The sequence below is a fragment of the Chelmon rostratus genome, chromosome 20, assembly GCF_017976325.1.
Source record: "Chelmon rostratus isolate fCheRos1 chromosome 20, fCheRos1.pri, whole genome shotgun sequence".
In the NCBI taxonomy this organism is placed as follows: Eukaryota; Metazoa; Chordata; class Actinopteri; order Chaetodontiformes; family Chaetodontidae; genus Chelmon; species Chelmon rostratus.
This window is the reverse complement of record NC_055677.1, coordinates 17,282,137-17,302,841: the sequence shown is the minus strand read 5'-3', so window position 1 is coordinate 17,302,841 and position 20,705 is coordinate 17,282,137. Positions and strand designations below refer to the sequence as shown.

At 42.4% G+C, this 20,705-nt stretch overlaps 2 protein-coding genes across 5 annotated transcripts; one reads left to right on the top strand and one right to left on the bottom strand.

The window, feature by feature from the left end:
- Positions 1 to 5,339: 5,339 nt before the first annotated feature.
- On the top strand, positions 5,340 to 10,008 carry LOC121623875 (B-cell receptor CD22-like). 4 transcript variants are annotated; one of them, XM_041961375.1, is made up of 8 exons: positions 5,340 to 5,373; positions 5,816 to 5,891; positions 6,145 to 6,519; positions 6,877 to 7,182; positions 7,295 to 7,534; positions 7,704 to 7,788; positions 8,010 to 8,049; positions 8,967 to 10,008. In XM_041961375.1, exons 2-8 carry the CDS (start codon positions 5,819 to 5,821, stop codon positions 9,201 to 9,203), a joined length of 1,356 nt encoding a protein of 451 aa, XP_041817309.1. In that variant the 5' UTR covers positions 5,340 to 5,373; positions 5,816 to 5,818; the 3' UTR covers positions 9,204 to 10,008. The 4 variants fall into 4 exon arrangements, with proteins under 4 accessions (XP_041817309.1, XP_041817307.1, XP_041817310.1 ...); XM_041961373.1 differs by lacking the exon at positions 5,340 to 5,373 and adding an exon at positions 5,409 to 5,504; XM_041961376.1 differs by lacking the exon at positions 5,340 to 5,373 and adding an exon at positions 5,413 to 5,509.
- On the bottom strand, positions 9,687 to 19,944 carry pck2 (phosphoenolpyruvate carboxykinase 2 (mitochondrial)). Its single transcript, XM_041961371.1, has 11 exons — positions 19,476 to 19,944; positions 14,857 to 15,069; positions 14,565 to 14,749; positions 13,643 to 13,713; positions 13,379 to 13,514; positions 13,107 to 13,294; positions 12,704 to 12,866; positions 12,382 to 12,597; positions 11,973 to 12,110; positions 11,471 to 11,566; positions 9,687 to 11,256 (listed from the first exon to the last, which is right to left on the bottom strand). Exons 1-11 carry the CDS (start codon positions 19,505 to 19,507, stop codon positions 10,787 to 10,789), a joined length of 1,908 nt encoding a protein of 635 aa, XP_041817305.1. The 5' UTR covers positions 19,508 to 19,944; the 3' UTR covers positions 9,687 to 10,786.
- Positions 19,945 to 20,705: the final 761 nt, after the last annotated feature.

Genomic DNA, 20,705 nt, shown 5'->3' with positions numbered 1-20,705 from the left:
ATACCTCTTGCCTCTCCCTCCCCTTCTAAGCATGTAACAGAGCCAATGGTGGCTGCAAAACTCATGAAAAACACCAAAGGCCCTCTCAAGAGCCAGTGGTTTGTCCACTCTGGGCTACTGTAGAAATATGGCAGTTCAACATGGTTGACTCCATGGAAGAGGACCTGCTCCCTCTGTAGATATAGAGAGCTCATCCTATGGTAATGAAAACACAGCAATTCTTATTTTCAGGTGACTATGCACTAATGGAAACATACTTATGAAATTTTTTTATAGATTATTGTAATTCATTGCGTTAAGGATTGAGCCAAAGAACTAATACCTTCAGCTGATACAAAACATTGCTGCTTGGCTTTGATTAAACCCTAGAAGACAAGCTCACATCATCCCTGTTTCATCCTCTTTTCATTGAATAAAACAATCAGTCTTAGAACTGATTTTAAGATTTAAATGATCACCTTTAAAGCACTTCAGGGTTCACCTCCCAGCCCCATTGCTCAATTGCTGGTCATTATTATGTAAAAATTACCTACCGCAGGTGTCAGGGTCATCACTCCTTAAAAGTTCAGCAGCCAAATTCAAAACTTTAAAGCATTTACAGATGAAGAATCAAATCAATAATCTTGGTACATGTTGAATAAGTATGGTTGGTCAGCATACTTGCCAACATCAGAACATCATAGCCTAAATCAGGAGACCGAACCTAACCAGGGTATCTGAGGACTTTCCCAAGAAAATAGTTGATTTCAGACACTGTTGTCCTGCATGGTAGTAAATTATGGAGAGGGTTGGCAAGTAGCTCAATTTACAAACAGTAACATTGTGTGAGAAATATGATGATAATGAAATAGAAAAAGGCAGGTCAAAGACGGTGGATCCTGCAGGATAAAAGCTCTCGTTTGAATGGCTGTTAAGTGTCTCGTTGTGTCTGTTAATGTGTTTTGTTCACTGCCGTCATGTCTTGTTCTGCACTTCGTTTTTTATTGTGAAACCTAACTCTCCTCTCGTTTCAGACCCTTGACTTCCTGGTGTTTTTCCCGCCTGTCTGATTGTCTGCCCCACCCTGATTGTTTCCACCTGTTCCTTGTTACCTCATGTATATATAGTCCGCGTCTCCCTTTGTCCTGTGCCAGATTGTCTTGTGAATTCTGTGATGCTCGTCAGTCCAGCCTTTAAACTTTGAATACCTTAATTATCCTAGACAGCCTTTTGTTTTTGAGTTTTTAGAGAAGCAAGAATTTATCCTTAGCGTCTTTTCTTAGTACTTTTGATTAACAGGGTGCCTTTTGTTCATCATTGTATTTTTTGTTATTAAATCAGGCCTTGAGCCTTTTTCCCTACCTTGGTGTAAAGAGTCGTGCATTTGAGTCCAGAACCTTGTGCCTGTGCGCTGGTGAGATTTAGATGTCAGACCTGTTACTTTGGGTCAGAAAACTGACTAGGGTCAGTGGAGATCCTGAAACCTTTGAATGAGTCTGGGCCACATGTCAATCAATAAATGTTAAAAGCCAAAGGATCAGAAAAGTCAGTGAAACTCTTTGTCTGCAAATTTCACGTCAATCCATCCAAGAGATATTTCAGTCTGGATCAAAGTGGTGAACAGACTGACGCTAGCCACATTAGAACAGCAAAAAATATATACATTTTTTATTCTACTTGCTCATGTACTGTAGAAGGTGTGTGTACAGTCAAATCAGACAGTAAATTTTAGCTGGCTTCTGAACTATGACAACCAGCCCTGATGTAAATAACAAGCCTGCAGATCCTGAATTTATTACTTAAACAAGTAAAGGTCAAGAGAGCTGTCATCTATAATGTGCTTCAGGGAAAGTGTGCAGTCTCTTTACAAGGTGATAATGTGGTTGTATATGACTGGAGAAAGTATGATGACCTATACGCCATCTTGCCCAGTACTCTCCATTAGTCAGTTTCACAGCACCACACCTCATGTTTAGAGTGCCGCTCTAACCTTGAGGGCATTGTTTTGCTACCAGGGTGGAACATACCAATCTGTGTTGAGTTTGTCATTCTCAGCTGTCTTACACTTGTCACGCCATCTCTCCTGCTGTGTTCTACAGACGAAGACAGACTGGGCGTGCTGAAACGAAAAATAACTTATGTCAGACTGTCACCGCACTGAGATATATGGAATCGGGAAATGCAAGATGGGTAGTGGGAAGAATAAATCTTCCTCTCTGTTTAGAATCCTTATATTTTGATGGCTGAGATGAAGAAGCTGGGTAATGTCGGTCTCACAGCTGTTATGATTCCATGGAAGGGCATGCACCTCCACCACGGTGTATGGGACACTTTGGGTGTGTGCTCATGGGTCAGCGATTAGACAGTGTTATCCACCTGTGTCCTGCACAATGTGTTGCATCTCTGCTCAGTAAGAGTCCTGCCTAAGGGGTGTGGCCTAGGGGGCGGCAGTGATAGCAGCTGGATAGCAGATGGCAGCTTCAACTTCTTCCTACTTCTTTGCTATTAGAGAAGGTCCAGGCAGGATTTTTTGGTAAATTCTTTGTCTGCCTTGGACTGTAGGCTGAGGGTGCCCCTCTAAGGGCTCACTGGCTAATTATTGGTTGTGTGCTGCAATTTACATCGGCGATGAGGCAATGGTTTGGTTCTCCTGTCTTACACACTTACTTATTTACTTTTGGCTTCAAGCTGGATGGCATGTAGTTAGGTAGTGGCCTGGCCACTTCTTTTCACCCAGTCAGCATTTGGGTTGAGTTCGGTTGCTTTAGATTCTGGCCACACCCTAAACAGCCAAAACCTCCAGTGGTTAGAAACAGCAAAGCCCACTGGAGAGTGTAGCATGTATGAAATAGAAATAGTAGTTACTGGATGTGACTCCAGTTCTATGAGTACATGTACAGTCACTGTTCTATTCCCACTGCCGTATTCAAAAGGGAGCTGAACAGCCAGTCACCAATTTTATTAGGTGTCCTCGTCATTTCAGGTGAGCTGTTTGTTCAGTGCAAGCAGAAAGAGCAGTGCTGAGTTACTTTTACAACTGCTTACATCCTGATGATTGATACGATTGTTAGCAGCACAGGAATAAAGACACACTGGCGTGCATCTTCCTGCTGAAGTACATTTTTCTCTTTCTATTACTAGAGATTTACTCCATATTATGTTAATCAGGTGTTTTGGCTGCTTCTCCACATGATCCAGACCTCATTACCGCACCACAGGTGATGGAAGCACTGAGTGGATCCTGTTTGCAAATCCCATGTACCTTTAGACCTGAACCAGAACAAGAGTTTAACAGCCGAAGAGAAACCTTTGGAGTTTGGATTTAAAATTACAAACAACAAAGTACAAACATTCACGCTGTTTGGACCTTTTCTTCATCAACTCAAGTATTCACACTCCAGGACAATAGCTGACCCTTTAGCTACAATTACAATTACAATTACAATTGTATATCTGCAGCAGTGAGATATTTCACTGTGAACACTACATGCTAACCTCATGGTGGTGCTAGATGAAAAGTCAAGGGATCGAAGTCAGTGTGACTCATCCTTTACCCTGAGTACTGTCGATCCAACCATCCTCTACCGCATGTTTCTACATGCAGCGCCTTTAATAAAACACTGTAAAGACTGAACACAACAGAGAGCCGTAGATTCTTTTTATGCAGAATAATGCAAAAACAAATACATCTTGAGTAATCTGTGTTAATCCCTGTTGCACTGTTTCTATGTTTGCAAAAATATATTTGTAAAGGTGGCAAAAGAGTTAAAGCTAGATGTCTCAGATGAAGTATTTCTGTTTGTATACGTGTGGATGACTGCTGAATTAAAAGCATTCAGAGCATTTTATTATTTATTATTTTATTGCAATGCAAATTTCATTGACAATAAAGAATCTTGAATCTTGAATCTTATTATCAGAGTGTGGTTCATGAATTAGAGTGGGTCAGAGAGAAGTGGTGGAGGGTAAACTGATGCTGTTGTGTACAAAGCGCAGAGAAAATGCTGAGAATAAGTATACAGAGGAAGGTGGTCATTTTAATATCTATAAGGGCATGAATTAAAGCATCACTTCTTTGTATCCTAAAATATCAAATTTCATACTGAGACATATGATGTTTGTGCTCACTATTGCGACTTGACACACACTTTTTACAGCCGTATGCTGCAAAAGTTGCCCCTTTTTTCAAATCTTATATCTGACTTTAAAATAATGAATAAGTCACTTGCACACTGTTGGGCTGAAGTTGCAACAGAACCCCAGACTTCCTCACGCGCAGGGTGTGAGCAGGAAGGATGAAGACTTCTTGTATTGGTTATGTGTACATGCGTCTGCAGCATGGTGATAAAGACTCTGTGGTACCAACATGTTTGAAATAGTCTTAGTCTGCTCTTTAATTGTTAACAGTTAAGAATAGGCTGAGGCATTAGTTATTATTAGATGCCATCTTCAGTTCTACAAGCTCACAGTTCAGTCTTTAATTACCACTGAAACAGTGAAACTTATCCTTCTATGGTTTGAAGAGTGCTTTTTGTGACAGTGTGTGACGTTGTTTGAATGCTATTAATGTGATGACTGTATCTGCATGTGGCTGATAACCAAAGTGACAGTGTCGAAGAGAAGTGCTGGGATGTTAAATGCTATGTGAAGAAAGAAGAAGCTGAGAACTATGGGTAAACAGAGAAAGTCATTTGCCGGTTCTGTCAACACGACCTTTCTGCAGGATCACCAGGGACTGAAGCCACACAGCTCTCTGCTGCAAATGGTCCAGAATTGTGTTTATTGTCCATGTAATGACTGTTTCTTTGCTAACGTGCATGAGCAGTGAAAAGTAATCCCACCACATAACTCATGTTTTTTTTCAAATATGACTGTCTGAAATGTCAGTCGATTTAAAACCTCTCATCCCTTGTGATGATGGACAGATCACGGTGATCTACATCATAAATATGTTTCAGTCACAGCAGCCGGGCTTACGACCACAACACAGGATAGCAACAGTTGTATTAACTTGTATTGTGACGGATCTCCTGCAGAAGAAAACAGCTGTTTGTTGAATGATAAATAAGTCATTGGTTATATGGTCTTACTGGGGGGAAGTTTCTTGTATATTTGTTTTTATAAAACACTGACTATATTTCACATGCCCTCACTGTATACCTGCTGTTCATACATGAAGTTAATATGTATGTATGTAAATACTATTGTCATTAATGTAATCTGTACTATGAATGAAGATAAGAGATACGGGCTTGCAGTGAGGCCTGTGATGAAATGGTTTTTGAGAATAAACAAGTCATTTGCACCCTGATGAGCTTAAGATGCAACACAAGCTGACTTCCTCGCTCACAGGGTGTGAGGAGGAAGGACAAAGACAACCTCTGCAGTATTTATGTAGGTTGAACCAACAAGCCTGTTTGCTTTTATATCAAAGCAGCTCAGTCGATTACTGGATCTGTTGCAGTTCTGCTGAAGTCCACAAACTGACGGATTTTAAAACTAATTAAGACTAAAAGGCTCGTTTGGTGAGGTCAGATGTCGCTGCTTTTTAACTTTTTAACCCAGAGGGTTTTGGTTTAGTTGAAATGAGCCTGAAAGAAAAGAGAGGCTGCTTCTGCAGCATTATATTTGAGCTATGATAGAAATTCACGTTGGAGCATTTTTACATTCAAACTGGTTTCAGTGCAGCTGTGCCGATGCTACTCATCACTACTTATCACACAGCAACATCTGGTTGTGCACGACGAGCTCCTGGTCTGACTGTGTGAGTCTGAGGTTGCTTTAAGAGAACTTTAAGAGGATTTCTTTTAAAGATGTTTTCATGATTCAAATCCAGGTGATGCGCCTCGCTGCAGTCCAGGCTGTGAATATGATGACAGCCAACATGTTACTGAGTGTCTTCTTCGTTTCGGGTGAGCTGTTTCTTCACTCACGTCTATCTGGAGACATCAATCATCAACAGTTTGGGCCTCATTTAGAAACAAAGCAGAGAGAGCAGTGCAGATAGAGTCACTCTCTCCAGCTGTTCATGTCCTCACTGCAGACTAAAATGTTTTATTTAGAGATTGTTCAAAGGAGAAATGACCCAACGTGTTGCTGCTGAAATGTTGTTTGTGTATCAGAGACTTTCCCCTCATTTTGTTAATCAATAGATTGATTTTACAGGTGTTTTGGCTCCTTGTCCTGGTGATTCAAACCTCTTCATCACTGCACCACAGAAGATGGAAGCACTAAGTGGATCCTGTTTGCACATCCCCTGTACTATAAGACCAGGACGAGAGTTTAACAGGACAAGAGACACCTTTGGAGTTTGGATTAAAAATGACTCCAGATTTCACCCATATCCAAACAATGTGATTTACAACAGTAGCGGGACAGTTAAAAGGTATCCAATGAAGATTACTGGAAACCTGAGTGAGAAAAACTGCACCACTCTGTTTTCCAGCTTAAAGACAAGTTACACAGACAGATACTTCTTCAGGGTTGAGAGCGGACACCGGGCAACAGCTGTTTGTAATCCTCTTCAAATAACAGTTCAAGGTAAGAGAGTTTTCTTACTTTCAGTCAGTTTATAATGTTGTTGCCCAGAATGAAAAGTGAAGTCAGCTGCAGTTTTGGCCTAAACAGCACACTTTTTTATTGCTTCACTTTTCCATGAATTTAAATTTCGACTGATCTCAGTCTGTTGTTGCAGTTTGACATTAAAAAGGTCAAATTTTAGAACACTGTCAAATTTTAGAACACCGAAAAGCAGGACAAACAGTTATTTATACTTCATGCAGTTTCAGTACAGAAGTGTCGGCTTCTGTGTCAGCTTTGGCTTTGAAAAAGCTTAAGGGTTTAGTCATTTCTCATTTATATTTAATTGTAAACAGTGCGTTTGATCTGAAACCACAGATTTTCCTGCGAGCCCCAGAATTGAGATCTCAGGTGATCTGAAGGAGAAGCAGTCGGTCACTATAACCTGCTCGGCTTTCACTCCCTGTCCTCACTACCCTCCTAAACTCACCTGGACTCTCCAACAACACGCTCTCAGCAAAATAGAGGAGAACAAGGACGGAACCTTTACAACTAAAATCCAGGAGAGCATCACTCTGTTAGACCAACATGATGGATTCAACATCACCTGTTCTGCTGCGTATCCTGTGAATGAAGGCAAAGACGTCAAGACAGCTGAGGAGAGAAAGACTCTCAGTGTTTCATGTAAGACAACCACAGTTTGTTCCTGGATCCTGTCGGCAAAGGAGAGAAATAAAGGCTATTATTCAGGCTCTGGTGTTACTCTCATATCTCACATCTGTCACGTTTTCCTCAGATGCTCCTAAAAACACCTCAGTGACCGTCAGTGCGTCAGGCAGCTGGGTGAACCTGACCTGCTCCAGCAGAGCCAAGCCTCCAGTCAGCAGCTTCACCTGGTTCAAGATCAGCAAAGACGGAGCCGTGAATGTATCTCAAGGACAGTTTTACAGCTTGAACGTGACACATGGAGGAGTTTATTACTGCGAGGCCACAAATGATGTTGGTCAACAAAAATCACCAGAGACTCACCTGACTGGTCAGTGCCAATGTAAATCATATCTTTGTTTTTCTTTTGTTTGTCATCAGAGATTTTTTTTTTTACTACATTTGTAATGATTCCATACGAAGAAAAGGCTCCATCACTGTAGTTACATGTCCATATTCAATCCTCATTGATAAACTGGGTTTTGTTTTTCAACAAACAGGGAAGCTTGATATATTTTTGCAATGGCCTATAGCTCTTGGAGGGACCGTTGTCATCCTGCCCATCTGCCTTGCACTCTGCATTTGGTGAGTATCACAAACCTATGTTCATGGTGAGGGCACGGATGAGGATGTGAGCTGCCTGTTTAGTTCACTTCTCTCACGATTAAAGTGGCTGACTCTAAAACTCAAGCTGTTGTTCAGATCACCTGGTCTGTGACTTCACTCTGACTGATGCACATCCAATAATGTCTGCTTCCCATCAGTCCTCACTCCTTCAACCTTATTCTCTTTCTAATGTCTTCCAGGCAGTTCAAGCTGAAACATCAAACTCCCCAACAGACTCAGGTGGGAACTCAACTGTACAACCCACAGAGTAGACAATTTTTTTTTTAACTCATTCAGCTTAGATCTGACAGTGGCTAAGGTTGAAACATGTGATATTATCAATCTGGTCACAGCACAGTAGTTTAAAGCAGCTTCACCAAATTTGGTTCTGACTGGAGGCCCTCGTTGTTTTCTAAAAGTCAAAGGGACCTGAGTATTCTTCATGTATATCAAAGACATATTTTGTTCTACCACAGAAAAGTGTTTATTAAGTGCAGATTTCAGCATCACTCCATTAAAACGGTCAGCACCACTTAAAATGACTTACACAAACGTAAAGTGCAGATCTACAAACAGCTGATGCAACCCAGTCTTTGCTCTTGCCTTTAGTCTTTGTACTGTAGTTCTTGAATCAGTCTCAGCAATGACTGAATGAGTCTTTCATCCTTGTTGTGAAATTCAGCTTCTTCTGTGTGGTTTTGATTTACCTGAAGGAAATAAGTTGCATCAATATATTCACTTGCTCTACACACTAACACAGTGAGTCTATGGGACCACAGTTATTTGAGTGTGGGTGTCATGTGCTGCAGTTGAATAATAGAGGCACAGGAATCTAACCCTGGTGGACTCCTCCACCCAGATTAACGATCCCCAAGGAAATAACATGATATACATAAACCTAGTGAGGATTGCTCCACAGAACCCAACCCACTTTACATTCAACAATGTTAAACGTTGCACTGTTAAGAAGTAGCATCAAAACCTGAATCAGTATTCAGTATTCATTAATGCAATTTATCACCTTAACCACTGCTGTGATGTGGTCAGAAAACAGATTTCAATTTGTTCGAAAGGCCAAATAATGAACTTTAGACGCATCTTTAATTATCTATCGTGGAAGGATCCAGCTCATATTTCCTGTTTGATTAATTCTCCAGAGTCAAAGAGGTGATGAGCTGGCTCTTCAACTGCCATCCAGCAAAACAGAAGAAGACATCCATTATGGAGAGATTGATTTCTCCAAGCAGAGACCTGAACTGTCCTCTTCCTTAGTGCAAGACAGTGGACAGCAGCAGGATATGCTGTATGCACAAGTCAAAGTGGCCAAGCCAGCATCCAGCTCACCACAGACTGCCGATGGCCCAGAGGAAATCTATGCTCAAGTCAAGAAATGAGCACTGTTTTGCGATCACATTTGAGATGGACTCATATTATACCTTTTTTTTTTTTTTTGTTACTTATGCAAGATGTTTAATGTCAGCTAATCTAGAAAAAGGCACCGAAGCCAACAGAAAAATGTCATTGTCACTGTGCAGTTTAATTAAAAAAAAAAGGGGAAACTAAAAAGCACCACACCCTGCAGCTTTCATAGTTTTGTCGGTTTGCACACTATCATAGTTTATATTTGTGTACTGACCTCATAAGGCTGTTACTGTGTGATTAGAAGTAAAAGCCCCAAAGCTCTAAACAGACGCACATTATCAGTGTAGAGCAAGATTACATCTCATTTTGAGCTTTGTGTAATTTATGATTTTACCAATCATTACAAGGCATTTTTAATCTCTTTTACTAGGTTGTACATATGATTTTCATACATATTTTGTATCCCACATCTGTATTTGAATTTCTTTAAAAATGAACATGAGACATAGTTCCTGTATTTGAAGGTATTTATTCATTGCACTGTAATAAAAACCTTTGCATACAACTTCTAAAAATACCTAATAATCTCAGTCGCATTCATTGGTCCAACATTTCAAAAATTGTGTGTAAACATCCCCTGAAATCATACAGTTTAATCACAAACATTACAAAGTGGCAAGATGAATTATGCATAGTAATCCTCCAGCCCACTGGACATTTGCTACGTTTTAAGTCGTGAAGGGACTGCTGATAATCATTTTGTCCAATATAAGGTCAATTTAAAATAAAAGGGCTTTATCATAAGTCACTAGTGTATTAAAAGAGCCGATGCTAAAATTCTCTTCAAACCTTTTCATGAATAAAAAAGTTAAAAACTTATGAACTCTTTGGGCTTTAGCGTGTAAACATGAGCAGCCTAGACACTGTTCTTCTAAATGTCTCACAGGCACGACCGGGCCATTTTTATTTGTGCTTTTTTTTACCATGCCAATGGCAAGTTTGACAGCTTCACAGAAATCTAACCTTCATGCTGAGTCAAACCTCCCTCCTAACGCAGCACCAGCCCCTCAGTGTTGCAGAATGAGTGTGAAGTAGTGTCCGAAAAGTAGGTATTGCATTGCAGATTATTAGCTTCTCCTCTGATTCCGTATCTAACATTTCATTCCTAACAGACTTCTCTTCATAAAAGAGAAAGACGCGAGTCACTGACTGTGTTTTCATAGACAGAGAATGTCAGCTACTGGCCTGGCCAATTAACACATGTCTACCTTTCCTGAATTCTCAACATGTAACATGGTCTATCAACAAAATGTGGCTGCTATACTGAGCAGAAAGTAGTAGTAATCTCTCGTACCAGCTACTGCCACGTTTTTTGGCATTTCGGCACATGTCATATGGTGTGAAACCAACACATCTCAACCCGGTTATCCAACCTCAGTTTTCTTTTGTTCATATTAAAAAAACAAAACTGTGTTTTTTAGATAACCTGGTTCAGAACTAAAATCTCTGTGTATGTTAACCCAGCCAGTGAGTCTGATTGCACCCTGATGATGTGAATCCTGTGTCATCAGTGACAACCTCCCTGTTTCTGAAGGAACTTCCTGTCAGTAGGGCTTTAGTTGTGCACTCTGTCCTCCAGTGCCTTCAGCTCAGCCTCCACCTGAGCCGGCAGATCAGCCCCAACTTGCTGAGTGAAGTAGGCTCTCAGCTCCTTTGTCTCCCTCTGCCAGAAAGGCGTGGGTACGTCGAACAGGGCACCCATATCCACCTTGCTGCTCAGACCTTTAGTGTCGATGGCGCCATCTTCTGGCAGCCAGCCGATAATGCTCTTCTTGGCCGCCTCATCCTCCCTCTCCCTGCTGCAGCGCTTGAAGATCCACTCCAGGACGCGAGCGTTTTCACCAAAGCCGGGCCACAGGAAGGCACCGCTCGAGGGGTCCTTTCTGAACCAGTTGACGTGGAAGATCTTGGGCAGATGAGTGGGGGCCTTTCGGCTCTCCATGCTCAGCCAGTGAGCGAGGTAGTCACCAAAGTTGTAACCGAAGAAGGGCCGCATGGCAAAGGGGTCGTGCATAATCACCTTGCCTGAAGGAAAACATTAAACGCTTTAGTGTTAACAGTAAACTCCTCATCATCCCATTATCCTAAAACACCTCATCAATAGGACAACTCTGTATTACAAGTGATGACACAGCATCTAAAAACAAGTCAATCAGTCCTTAAACAATCACATATGCAGATTAGCATGAATGTATTTAGAAACACGTCGACCAGAGGAAAATCCGGTGTTTGACTTTACCTTTATGCTCAGCAGCTGCCGTGGCTTCAGACCTCATGGCGGCTCCAACAAAGACTCCATGTTGCCAGCTGAAAGACTCGTAGACCAGGGGGACTCCTGACAACAACACGTTATCATGTTTAACGCTCAGCAACTACTGTGTTGTAAATGTTTCTCAGTTTTGCATGTTGATACAGAACAAACATACTACACATTGTAGCTGTAATGACCCAAACACATGCAGGATGTTAAAGAAAAAGACAACACAAAGCTGAGTTGTGTGAGGCAAGCCATGCAAAGTATACCTCATGTGTTAAACCCTCTGCTGTATTATTTTATTACAGTGACTTGATCTGTTTTGTGCACACCGTTTCCAATGACTTACTGTGTCATTAACATTAGAGGACTAACAATTAAATGCTTCAAAAATTAGCACATTTATGAAAAATGCTATGGTCATTAAATAATATTTGACTATCTAGAGAAAAACTCATGATGTGTATTAAATGAAAGCAGTGCCAACCTTCCGGCCTCCTTCCACCAAAGATAATGGCGTCGATGGGAACGCCTTCCTCACTCTCCCACTGGGGGTCAATGATGGGACACTGAGCCGCCGGGGCACAGAAGCGGGAATTGGGGTGGGCACACGGAGTCGAGCTTCCTTTTCACACAGAGGGAACAACAGTTTATTCAACCTTCACTGCTTTAGAAACAATTGAATATCACTGTGTCTGCAGTTACTCCACTTCTCAAAATTGCACTTGCTTTGGTATACCACTAGATGGCACTGTATACACTGTGGCTGTTCAGTTTACGCCTCATTGACACATTGACATATTATCAAGTTTTATATAAACATATGCCCTGTGTTATTCTGCACTTTTTTGGTGAAAACACTCTTTATAAATCCTGGGAGTCCGGGCGGATGTTACCTTGCTTCCAGGCTTTGCCGTGCCAGTCTGTGAGTGTGACCCCGGCTGCAGGGGGGTCAAGGCCCTCCCACCACACTCCTCCATCGCTGGTCTCGGCAACGTTGGTGAACACAGTGTTTTTGGCAATAGTGGCCATGGCGTAGGGATTGGTCTTGTCTGAAGTGCCAGGAGCCACACCGAAGAAACCGTTCTCTGGGTTGATGGCTCTGAGTTTACCTGCAGCGACGGGCGGGATAAGGAATTACATGAGGATTTACTCCACTACCGATGGAGTAGCAAAGCAATCCCATGGGTGCGCGTGAGCCATTTCCCTCCCTCTCACCTTGGCTGTCGAACTTCATCCATGCAATGTCGTCGCCCACACACTCAACCTTCCAGCCAGGCAGAGCTGGTTTCATCATGGCCAGGTTGGTTTTACCACAGGCACTGGGAAAGGCCGCGGCTACGTAACGTTTTACTCCCTGAGGGTTGGTGATGCCAAGGATCTGAGGAGAAGAGAGGGTGGTAATTAAAAATGCTAAAAGAACAAATCATTCTATAATCGTCATCATCACTCAAAAGCACTAGTCATGGTGAAGCACTTTGGAAAGAACAACCAATGTTGTCTAAACAGGAAATCCCTGCTATATGATTTTATTTATCATTAGTTTATAAAACATTCACCTCAAGTTTTGAGAGCAACAAACGAGCATCTTCCTAAGCTCTCTTCTGTGGAGTTCACTCACCAGCATGTGTTCGGCCAGCCAGCCTTCATCTTTGGCGATACGGGAGGCGATGCGCAGGGCGAAGCACTTCTTCCCCAACAGGGAGTTTCCTCCATAGCCGCTGCCGAAGGACATGATCTGCCTGTTGTCTGGCAGGTGAGATATCAGCACCTTGTCTGGGTTACAGGGCCACGAGTTGACCAGAGGGGCTGGAGAGCAGACACGTGAGGAGATTTTCAGTTTCAGGTAAGAAAGCGTTAAGACAACTTGATTCAGGCTTTTGGAGTTTGTACCTGTGAGTGGTAAAGGACGTCCCACAGAGTGCTGACAGCGGACAAAGTCCACTCCTTCAGCCAGTTTCTTCAGGACAGGAGTGCCCATGCGGGTCATGATCCCCATACTGGCTACAACATATGGCGAGTCTGTCACCTTGAAGGAGAGCAAAATATTTATATTTATAATTCACCACAGGAATTTACAGCAACAAAGGATAGTTCAGCTCTGCAGGTTCATTGCTTTATTGCATGTATCCAGTGTTGAGGAGCACAGCCAAGTACCTGGACACCATATTTAGACAGAGTCGAGCCCACAGGGCCCATACTGAAGGGAATCACATACATGGTCCGACCTACAGAGGAGGACACAGAAACAAACAACATACTATTATACATTAATGCTATTTATTTTTCTAGTCACTACAAATGTTGGAATTGGGTTATATTAGGCTGAAGATATCATGGCCTTTTCTTAAAGGTTTCCTTTAAGAAAGTGTCTGACCACCAGTAGTGCTATAGAGTAACGTTTTTACAAGCAGATCCCTGTTTTGTTTGTAACATGCATGAAGACATGGGCGACACGACATATGTTCTTGTGAAGAAGAACACTGGGAGCAAGACAACATACATGTCAACAATGCAGAATTTATTAGACTTAAAGGATTCACACAATGGCATTTTGTGGGACACACTGAATGTAAACATTTGTTTAGAGGAACCTCCACAGGGGCACCTTTTATATAGTTTTGTGATATTTGCAGTTAATCACGCTGTCCATGTTTTTGATGCAAATCTATTAATTTTCCCCATTAACTCATTGTACAGTTGGCACTTCTGACATGCAAAACATCCATGCTTATGTTTATTCATATGTTAAAGGGTAACTTAAGACCTGAAAATGTTGTCTTTGCTGACCTCCAGTGGAACCTGTAACCAGTTTTGGTTACACGTGCAACAAAGCACACTTCTGACTATACAAACATGCTTGAAACTTTCAACCGGAGATGGCAGTGAACGCTGCGTTTCAGTCTGAAGTTAAGCTACTATTTAAAGACAGAGCATGTTATTTCAGTCTTGTTTAATTTTCAAATAGTGAGTTAACGATCATATTCAAAAGTCAACATCAAATGTTTCAAAGGGAAGTTGAAAACACACATCGCCTGTCAACTAGGGACAAACATTTACTTTCCCTCCAACTATATACCTGCCATGCAGCCGGGGAAACGCTCCTCTCTGGCTCTCTGCCAGTCGGACTCGCTCATCCAGCTGCCCAGCTGGCTCTTCACCCCTCCAGCAGGGATGGGGATGGTGTCCCTCTGGTTCTTGGTCACAATCACAGTCTTGCTTTCCACCCGGGCCACGTCTTTTGGGTCTGTTCGGGCCAGCCAGCTGAGAAACAGAGCAGGAATCAGGGCATGAACTGATTAGCACTCAGGGGCCTAAAGGCAATACACCATCAAATATATGTATTTCTGCAAAACATTTGAAGCCTTTACCAGTTCTCATATTTGGGAAGCCTCTTGACCATCCCTTCCTTCTCCAGACCTGCCAGGATGTTACCTGTTTCCTCCGGCATCCCCGTCACCACGTGCACATTGGTGGGCTTGCACTCATCCACCGCTCCCTTCACAAAATCAGCCACCGCTGGGGGTAACGAGGGGATGGAGGCCAGGGACCGAACCCCGACACTCGCCCCAACACAACCATGTCTGAAAGAGAACAGGCAGTCATGTGATTATTTGCTTTTTAAACCCTTTGCTTGTGAGCATTAATCATTTCACTACCTTTACGATGCCCTGCAGCTAAGTTGGGTGTAACTCTACACAAATAGAACAGACTGACATCTATAATGCAGACAACCCTTAACTAATGAAGTCTTCTCTCCATCCTGTGCATTCCTGTACAAATGTATATTCCTACGAGACCTGACAGCCAAGGTTTCTCACAAATACAGATCCATAAAAACTGTCAAGACAGTCATGTGACATGTGACCTATAATCTATACAATGCCTTGTACAACATTTTTTATTTTACACCAGCAGACACGGCAATTCACATCTCAACCACACATTGTTGAATTTACAGACAGACTTAAACAATCTATCATGAGTCAACGAAACAGAAACATCCAAACTGGAGAATGCATAGGCCTCTGTATTAACTTATCAGATCATATTCAGTGATGTACGGTATGCTGGTGTTAGTCAGGAGTTACATGAGTGCAGATGAGCTGGATGACCAAACAAAGAGTGCCCCCGTTGGCTTAAGTAGAGGCAGTCAGTTTAGTAAGTTAAGACTAAAACGTCACAGTGCTACAAATATGTGAGAAAATTAGCAAAAAGCTACAGATTGCCAGATTCCAGATGGGAGTTACAAAACTCATGGAAGAGCACAAGGGAGCACAGACAAGTTTAAATAAGGCACCAAATTGGAGTTGTATGCTTTTCATGTGACAGTGGTAATGCATTTGTTGCCATGAGGCAGTAATTAGTGCAACCTGAGAGCCTCAAACAAACTCCTCCACATAAAGGGAGGCGTGCGGGGGGGGGCGGCCTATTGTTTGTTAACAGCATGATATTCACAAACACAAGCCACTGAGAGTGCTGCTGCTATGCAAGCTGTTAAAACACAAGGCTGTGTGTGTATGCGTCTCCTGTCTGTTCCCAGCAGCTATCCGACAATTGCATAGACAATGTGTGTTAGTGCTTTGCTTTCTGCCTGTCTCTACGTGTGGATGACCCCAGCTGACCTCTTTAGAAAATGTGAAATTCATAATCTTGTATCCTCAAACGAGAAGCCCAGAATTTTTTTTTAAGAAATCTTAAAAAACAAAAGCTAGTTTCATTTCATTCACCATAAATTGACCCACATTCTCCCTCCAGTCAAAAATCAGTGGCTAATTTGACTGGGAATACAAATCCCACTCCCCTACTTTGCTGTTTCAAAGACAGCGACACAGTTGTCCCGTTAAGTGAAGGCACGTGGCTCCCAATTTACTGCACTGAGTGTGTCATCATACATGCTTCACAGGCACACACACTTCTGTGTGTGCAGACAAGCGTAAATCTGGTCGGAGCATACAAAGGGCACAGCGGCAGCCATGCCTGGAGGCTCACAGTGAGAGAGAAGATAACATTAACTTGACAGTGAGGGGACAAAGAGCTGAGAACATCAAATGTCAGGCTCAGGGTCCAAACTCCCTCTGAACAGATGACCTGTACCTGCGAGTTGTTTAACCATTGATGTGGGAGCAATTAAACATGAACAGACTCCAGTTTTTGCATCTTACTGTTTAGCCACCTTAGTCCAGATTACAGATGTTTTGAATGGATAAACATGTTGATAGGCTTATCTGAGTCTCCCTCAGTTTAGTTATTATAAAATAAAAGTATATCTTATCTCAACATGCACTTAAAGAAATGAGCTGAATAAGCAGGAATGACTGGAGCCACAGTTGTGACTTTTTTGCCCTGGGTTTCACCTCTCAGGCTCCTCAACCTTGTTATGGGGGTTGTTGAGGTACATGCAGCCTGAAAGGAGTTCCTGCAGATACTGCTCAGGCCTGACAAGAAGTACCCACACTGCACTGCATTTTGTGTGCTTGTGTGTGTGTGTGTGTGCGCGTGTGTGTGTGTGTGTGTACTACTACTACTGCTTCCATTAATGAGATATTTGTAACCGAAAACACAAAAGCAGAATTACAGTCAAGACATGACTAATTTCCTGTCAGTAGCTGTAATAAGTACAGTGTTTTGAGCTAAATATTGTAGTAGTAGTAGTAATAGTATTGGACAAATTGAAATGTTGACCTGATGATGGCAGTATAGGAAAACTCATCAAAGTTACAACAACTCATCCTTAGGGGCAAATTTGTCGTAAATTTCAAACCACTCAATAGCTGCCAAGACCTTTCACTCAAAACCATAAATGTATACCTCATGGTGGTGGTAGTCAGGGGATTATCATCGCTTTGCATGACCTGCATCCACCAAACACACTTCACTGGCTAATTTCTCTTTTTTGTAGAACAAACACTGTCAGTGTTCAGTGGATCTTTAGAGGTTTTGCCTAAACTCTTGACAGATAAATGATAAGAATGATAAGAGGAAGGGGAACCAAAAGAACAACAGTTTCACTGTATCACAACTCTCGATTGACCTTTAGTCACAGAGGATTAAAAAATAAAGCCACTTATCTATGATATTAGACTAACTGGCCTCATTAAATCAGCTCTACAGTCTTTCCCCCACCACAACCTTGAGGCTACCATAGGTAAATCAATTACCTATGCTTCCAATCATCCACCCAGTCATGCAACTAATTACTGTAACCATTGGGACGGTGCTGAATATTATCCCCAGTGTGATTAGGATTAGGAAAGGAGATGACTGACTTTGAAATTAGTGGACAGAAACAAAGCACTTGTTGATTATCCAGTTGCTTGCTGGAGCACAGGTGCTGGCTGACCTGATACAGAAGATAAAAGCAGCAGGACTGGATTAGCTTCTTTGTTCCTCCTCCTTTGCATCAAAAAAGCTGCAATATTAGAAATCCTAAAGAGACTCGGATGACCTTTGCTCCTAGTTTCCCCTGCAGTCATTCACCCTCTCGTGCCTTTGTCTCTGCCTCCTCATTCCTCGTCCCGCCCCATCCCCCATGCCTGAGGAGAAGGAGCAGCATGTTTCCTTTTGACAAATTTAGCACAGACTTATCCTGACATCAGCTTTCAGGAAAACCATTTAAAAGAGACTATTATGCAGAATTGAAACAGGAAACGCCATTCCCATTTTTAAGGGAATGTCAAGGAACAGATAATCCTGATAAGGTATCCCCTCCCCTGGCTGTCTCTTGCCTCCATCTGAGCAATATCTCCTCCAAACACACCTCCAAATCAGCAAGCCAATCCTCTCACACCACAGCCAGACACGCCTACACTCCCTCTTCACATGGATTCTGGTTGCCTCTCTAGGGCAGAGTCTACACATGAAGCAGAGACAAGCCAAAGTATCACTAAAAGCATGCACACGTGCTGCATACATAATCCTCACACTTGGTACAGCAAGCACACAGGAGGAAACACATGGACCATGCTCCAGGACTTTAAGGCAAATAGAGGAGTGATGACGCCAGCCATTAACAATCTCTCAAGCAGAAATGCAAACAAAAATGCACAGGAGCACGGGCCATCCTGTCTCTAACTCACATGGTGTCACTCACATGCATCCCTAATAACAAAATACAAGCAAACACACAGTGCATGGAGGGCTCACACTGACTCCAGAGTCCCTGTGTGATGTGGTGCCATCACAAAGCCTGCAAGGAAAAAGCGGCAGAGAGAGGGAATGCAGGAAGAGGATGCTTAAAAATAAAGTAAAAATCACAGATGGCAGTGAGGTGTTGTTTCATGTATAAAGACACAAACACGTACTGAAAAATGTCATCTAACCTGAGGCCTATCTCTGATATCATCTCAGACAAGTTTGTGGCAGCAGGGTACACAGCAGTTGGGACACAATGGAGCCTTAGTCACAGGATTAGACTTTTAAATTCATTGATGGATGCTGTAGTAGTGCTACACTAATTATCATTTGAAAATTATCCATAAAGTAAGTATTTACTTCTGTGTTAGCACATGGTCAAAAAGGCCGCAATTTTGTGTTCAGAAAAAGTAGTGAACTTAAACCCAAAGAGGTTTATTATATTAAATAGGCAGGACAGGACAATATATTTCTGTATGTGTGAAATAAAAACAGGATAAATTAATTGCCATTTAGTCCAGCAGGCATACAACTTATCCAACATAAGGCCACTGTGCCTGAAACAGTGGCGAGCATGAGGACACGAAGCTGTCCACCATACATGTTCTGTGTGTCTGAAGCAAAAACAGGCTAAAATATCAGCTGTTCGTTAAAAAAAAAAACTTAAGAAAGGCAAACATATAACTGTCTGAGTGTCAATGTTGTGGTGTGAGGCCATTGTGAGTGACAGAAAGTGGTGAACATTATCCCAAAGAGGTTCATGTTAAATTAGCTTAAATACAACGAAACGCATCGTTCACGACGCGAAAACGCGATTTAAACCGCTGATAAAAGACGAAAGGTCACGATTACTCACCTCCGGACGACTCCCCGCAGCAGGCACGACATCTTCAGGTGTGAAAAATAAAGCTATCTTAAAATTGATGAAAGTGTAAAAAGGCACATTGAAGTTAGCTGAGGAGATGAAGTGAGGAGCGCGCGGCTAGAGCTGCTCGCAGCTCATATCTGCGCTGTGAGGGGACCTTGCCCTTTGCTCAACGTGTACATTTACGCACATACACCCTGATGTCACCGGCAAACTGGATGTCGACCACAGCCTCAGATAACTTCGGTCGACACGCTCCTCGCGCCGTTCACTGCTTGCAAAAGTGACGTTTCAACACCGGCGGCCGGCTTGGCATTGAGGAGGAGGTGCTTCAAAGTGTAAAGAGCAGGTTGCAGATTGTGTCCATACTGTTGTGGCCTCTCCTCCACACACCGACCGGCTGGTTGTTGCTCCCGGCTGATGCAAGCCTCAACAGTTGCTGCTCCGCCGAGCGCACGAGCTCAAACTCCGCGAATCAGCGCGGAGCCACAACCCGGAAATAAGAGCCACGGAAACAGATCTCCACCGGGGCCGGAGATGGCTGTTCACATCAAACTCCCTCCCTCTGCTCAATGAGGCGGGGAGGGGGGTGCAGCTTACGCAACAACGGTAATGTCTACAATTAGTTGCAAAAGTTTCCAGATTCATGATTTTTCTTTCAGCTACATTATGCAACAAGTGAGTATCAACAAAATTACTAAGAGAAAAAAAAAGTGACAGAAACGTGAGGAATCATGAGTATAAAACAGAAAAAAGCTAATAAAAAGTCTGAAAAATCTATATAAAAAAAGATGTATGATGTGTTTGTAAAGAGCTGTACAGCGTTTGGGACGAAGAGGATGGTATGTGCAAATATTCACATCCAGGTGAGCTGTAAGTGTTTTTTGTTTCAGGAAGGTCTTTTTTTCATATTGCTTGCAAATTTCTTCGTTCACACGCGAATGTTCCCCTAAGGCTGTACTGTAGCTGGTTTTATCAGTTGACCTCATGCCTTAAATATAATCCATGAGATCGATTGAAAGCAGAGGAAGTTAACTTAAAATTTCCTATTTAACTGCATTTAGGGCTGTCTATGGTTGTGCTGCTAAAGCACGCCATGATGATGACATGAGGCACTGCCAAAAGCAAAATGAAGAAAACAAAGTCAGGACTGGGTCATTTTCATAACACTGAAATATATAGTCACATTTGGCCACCTGTTTCCCATTTGGATACTTACAG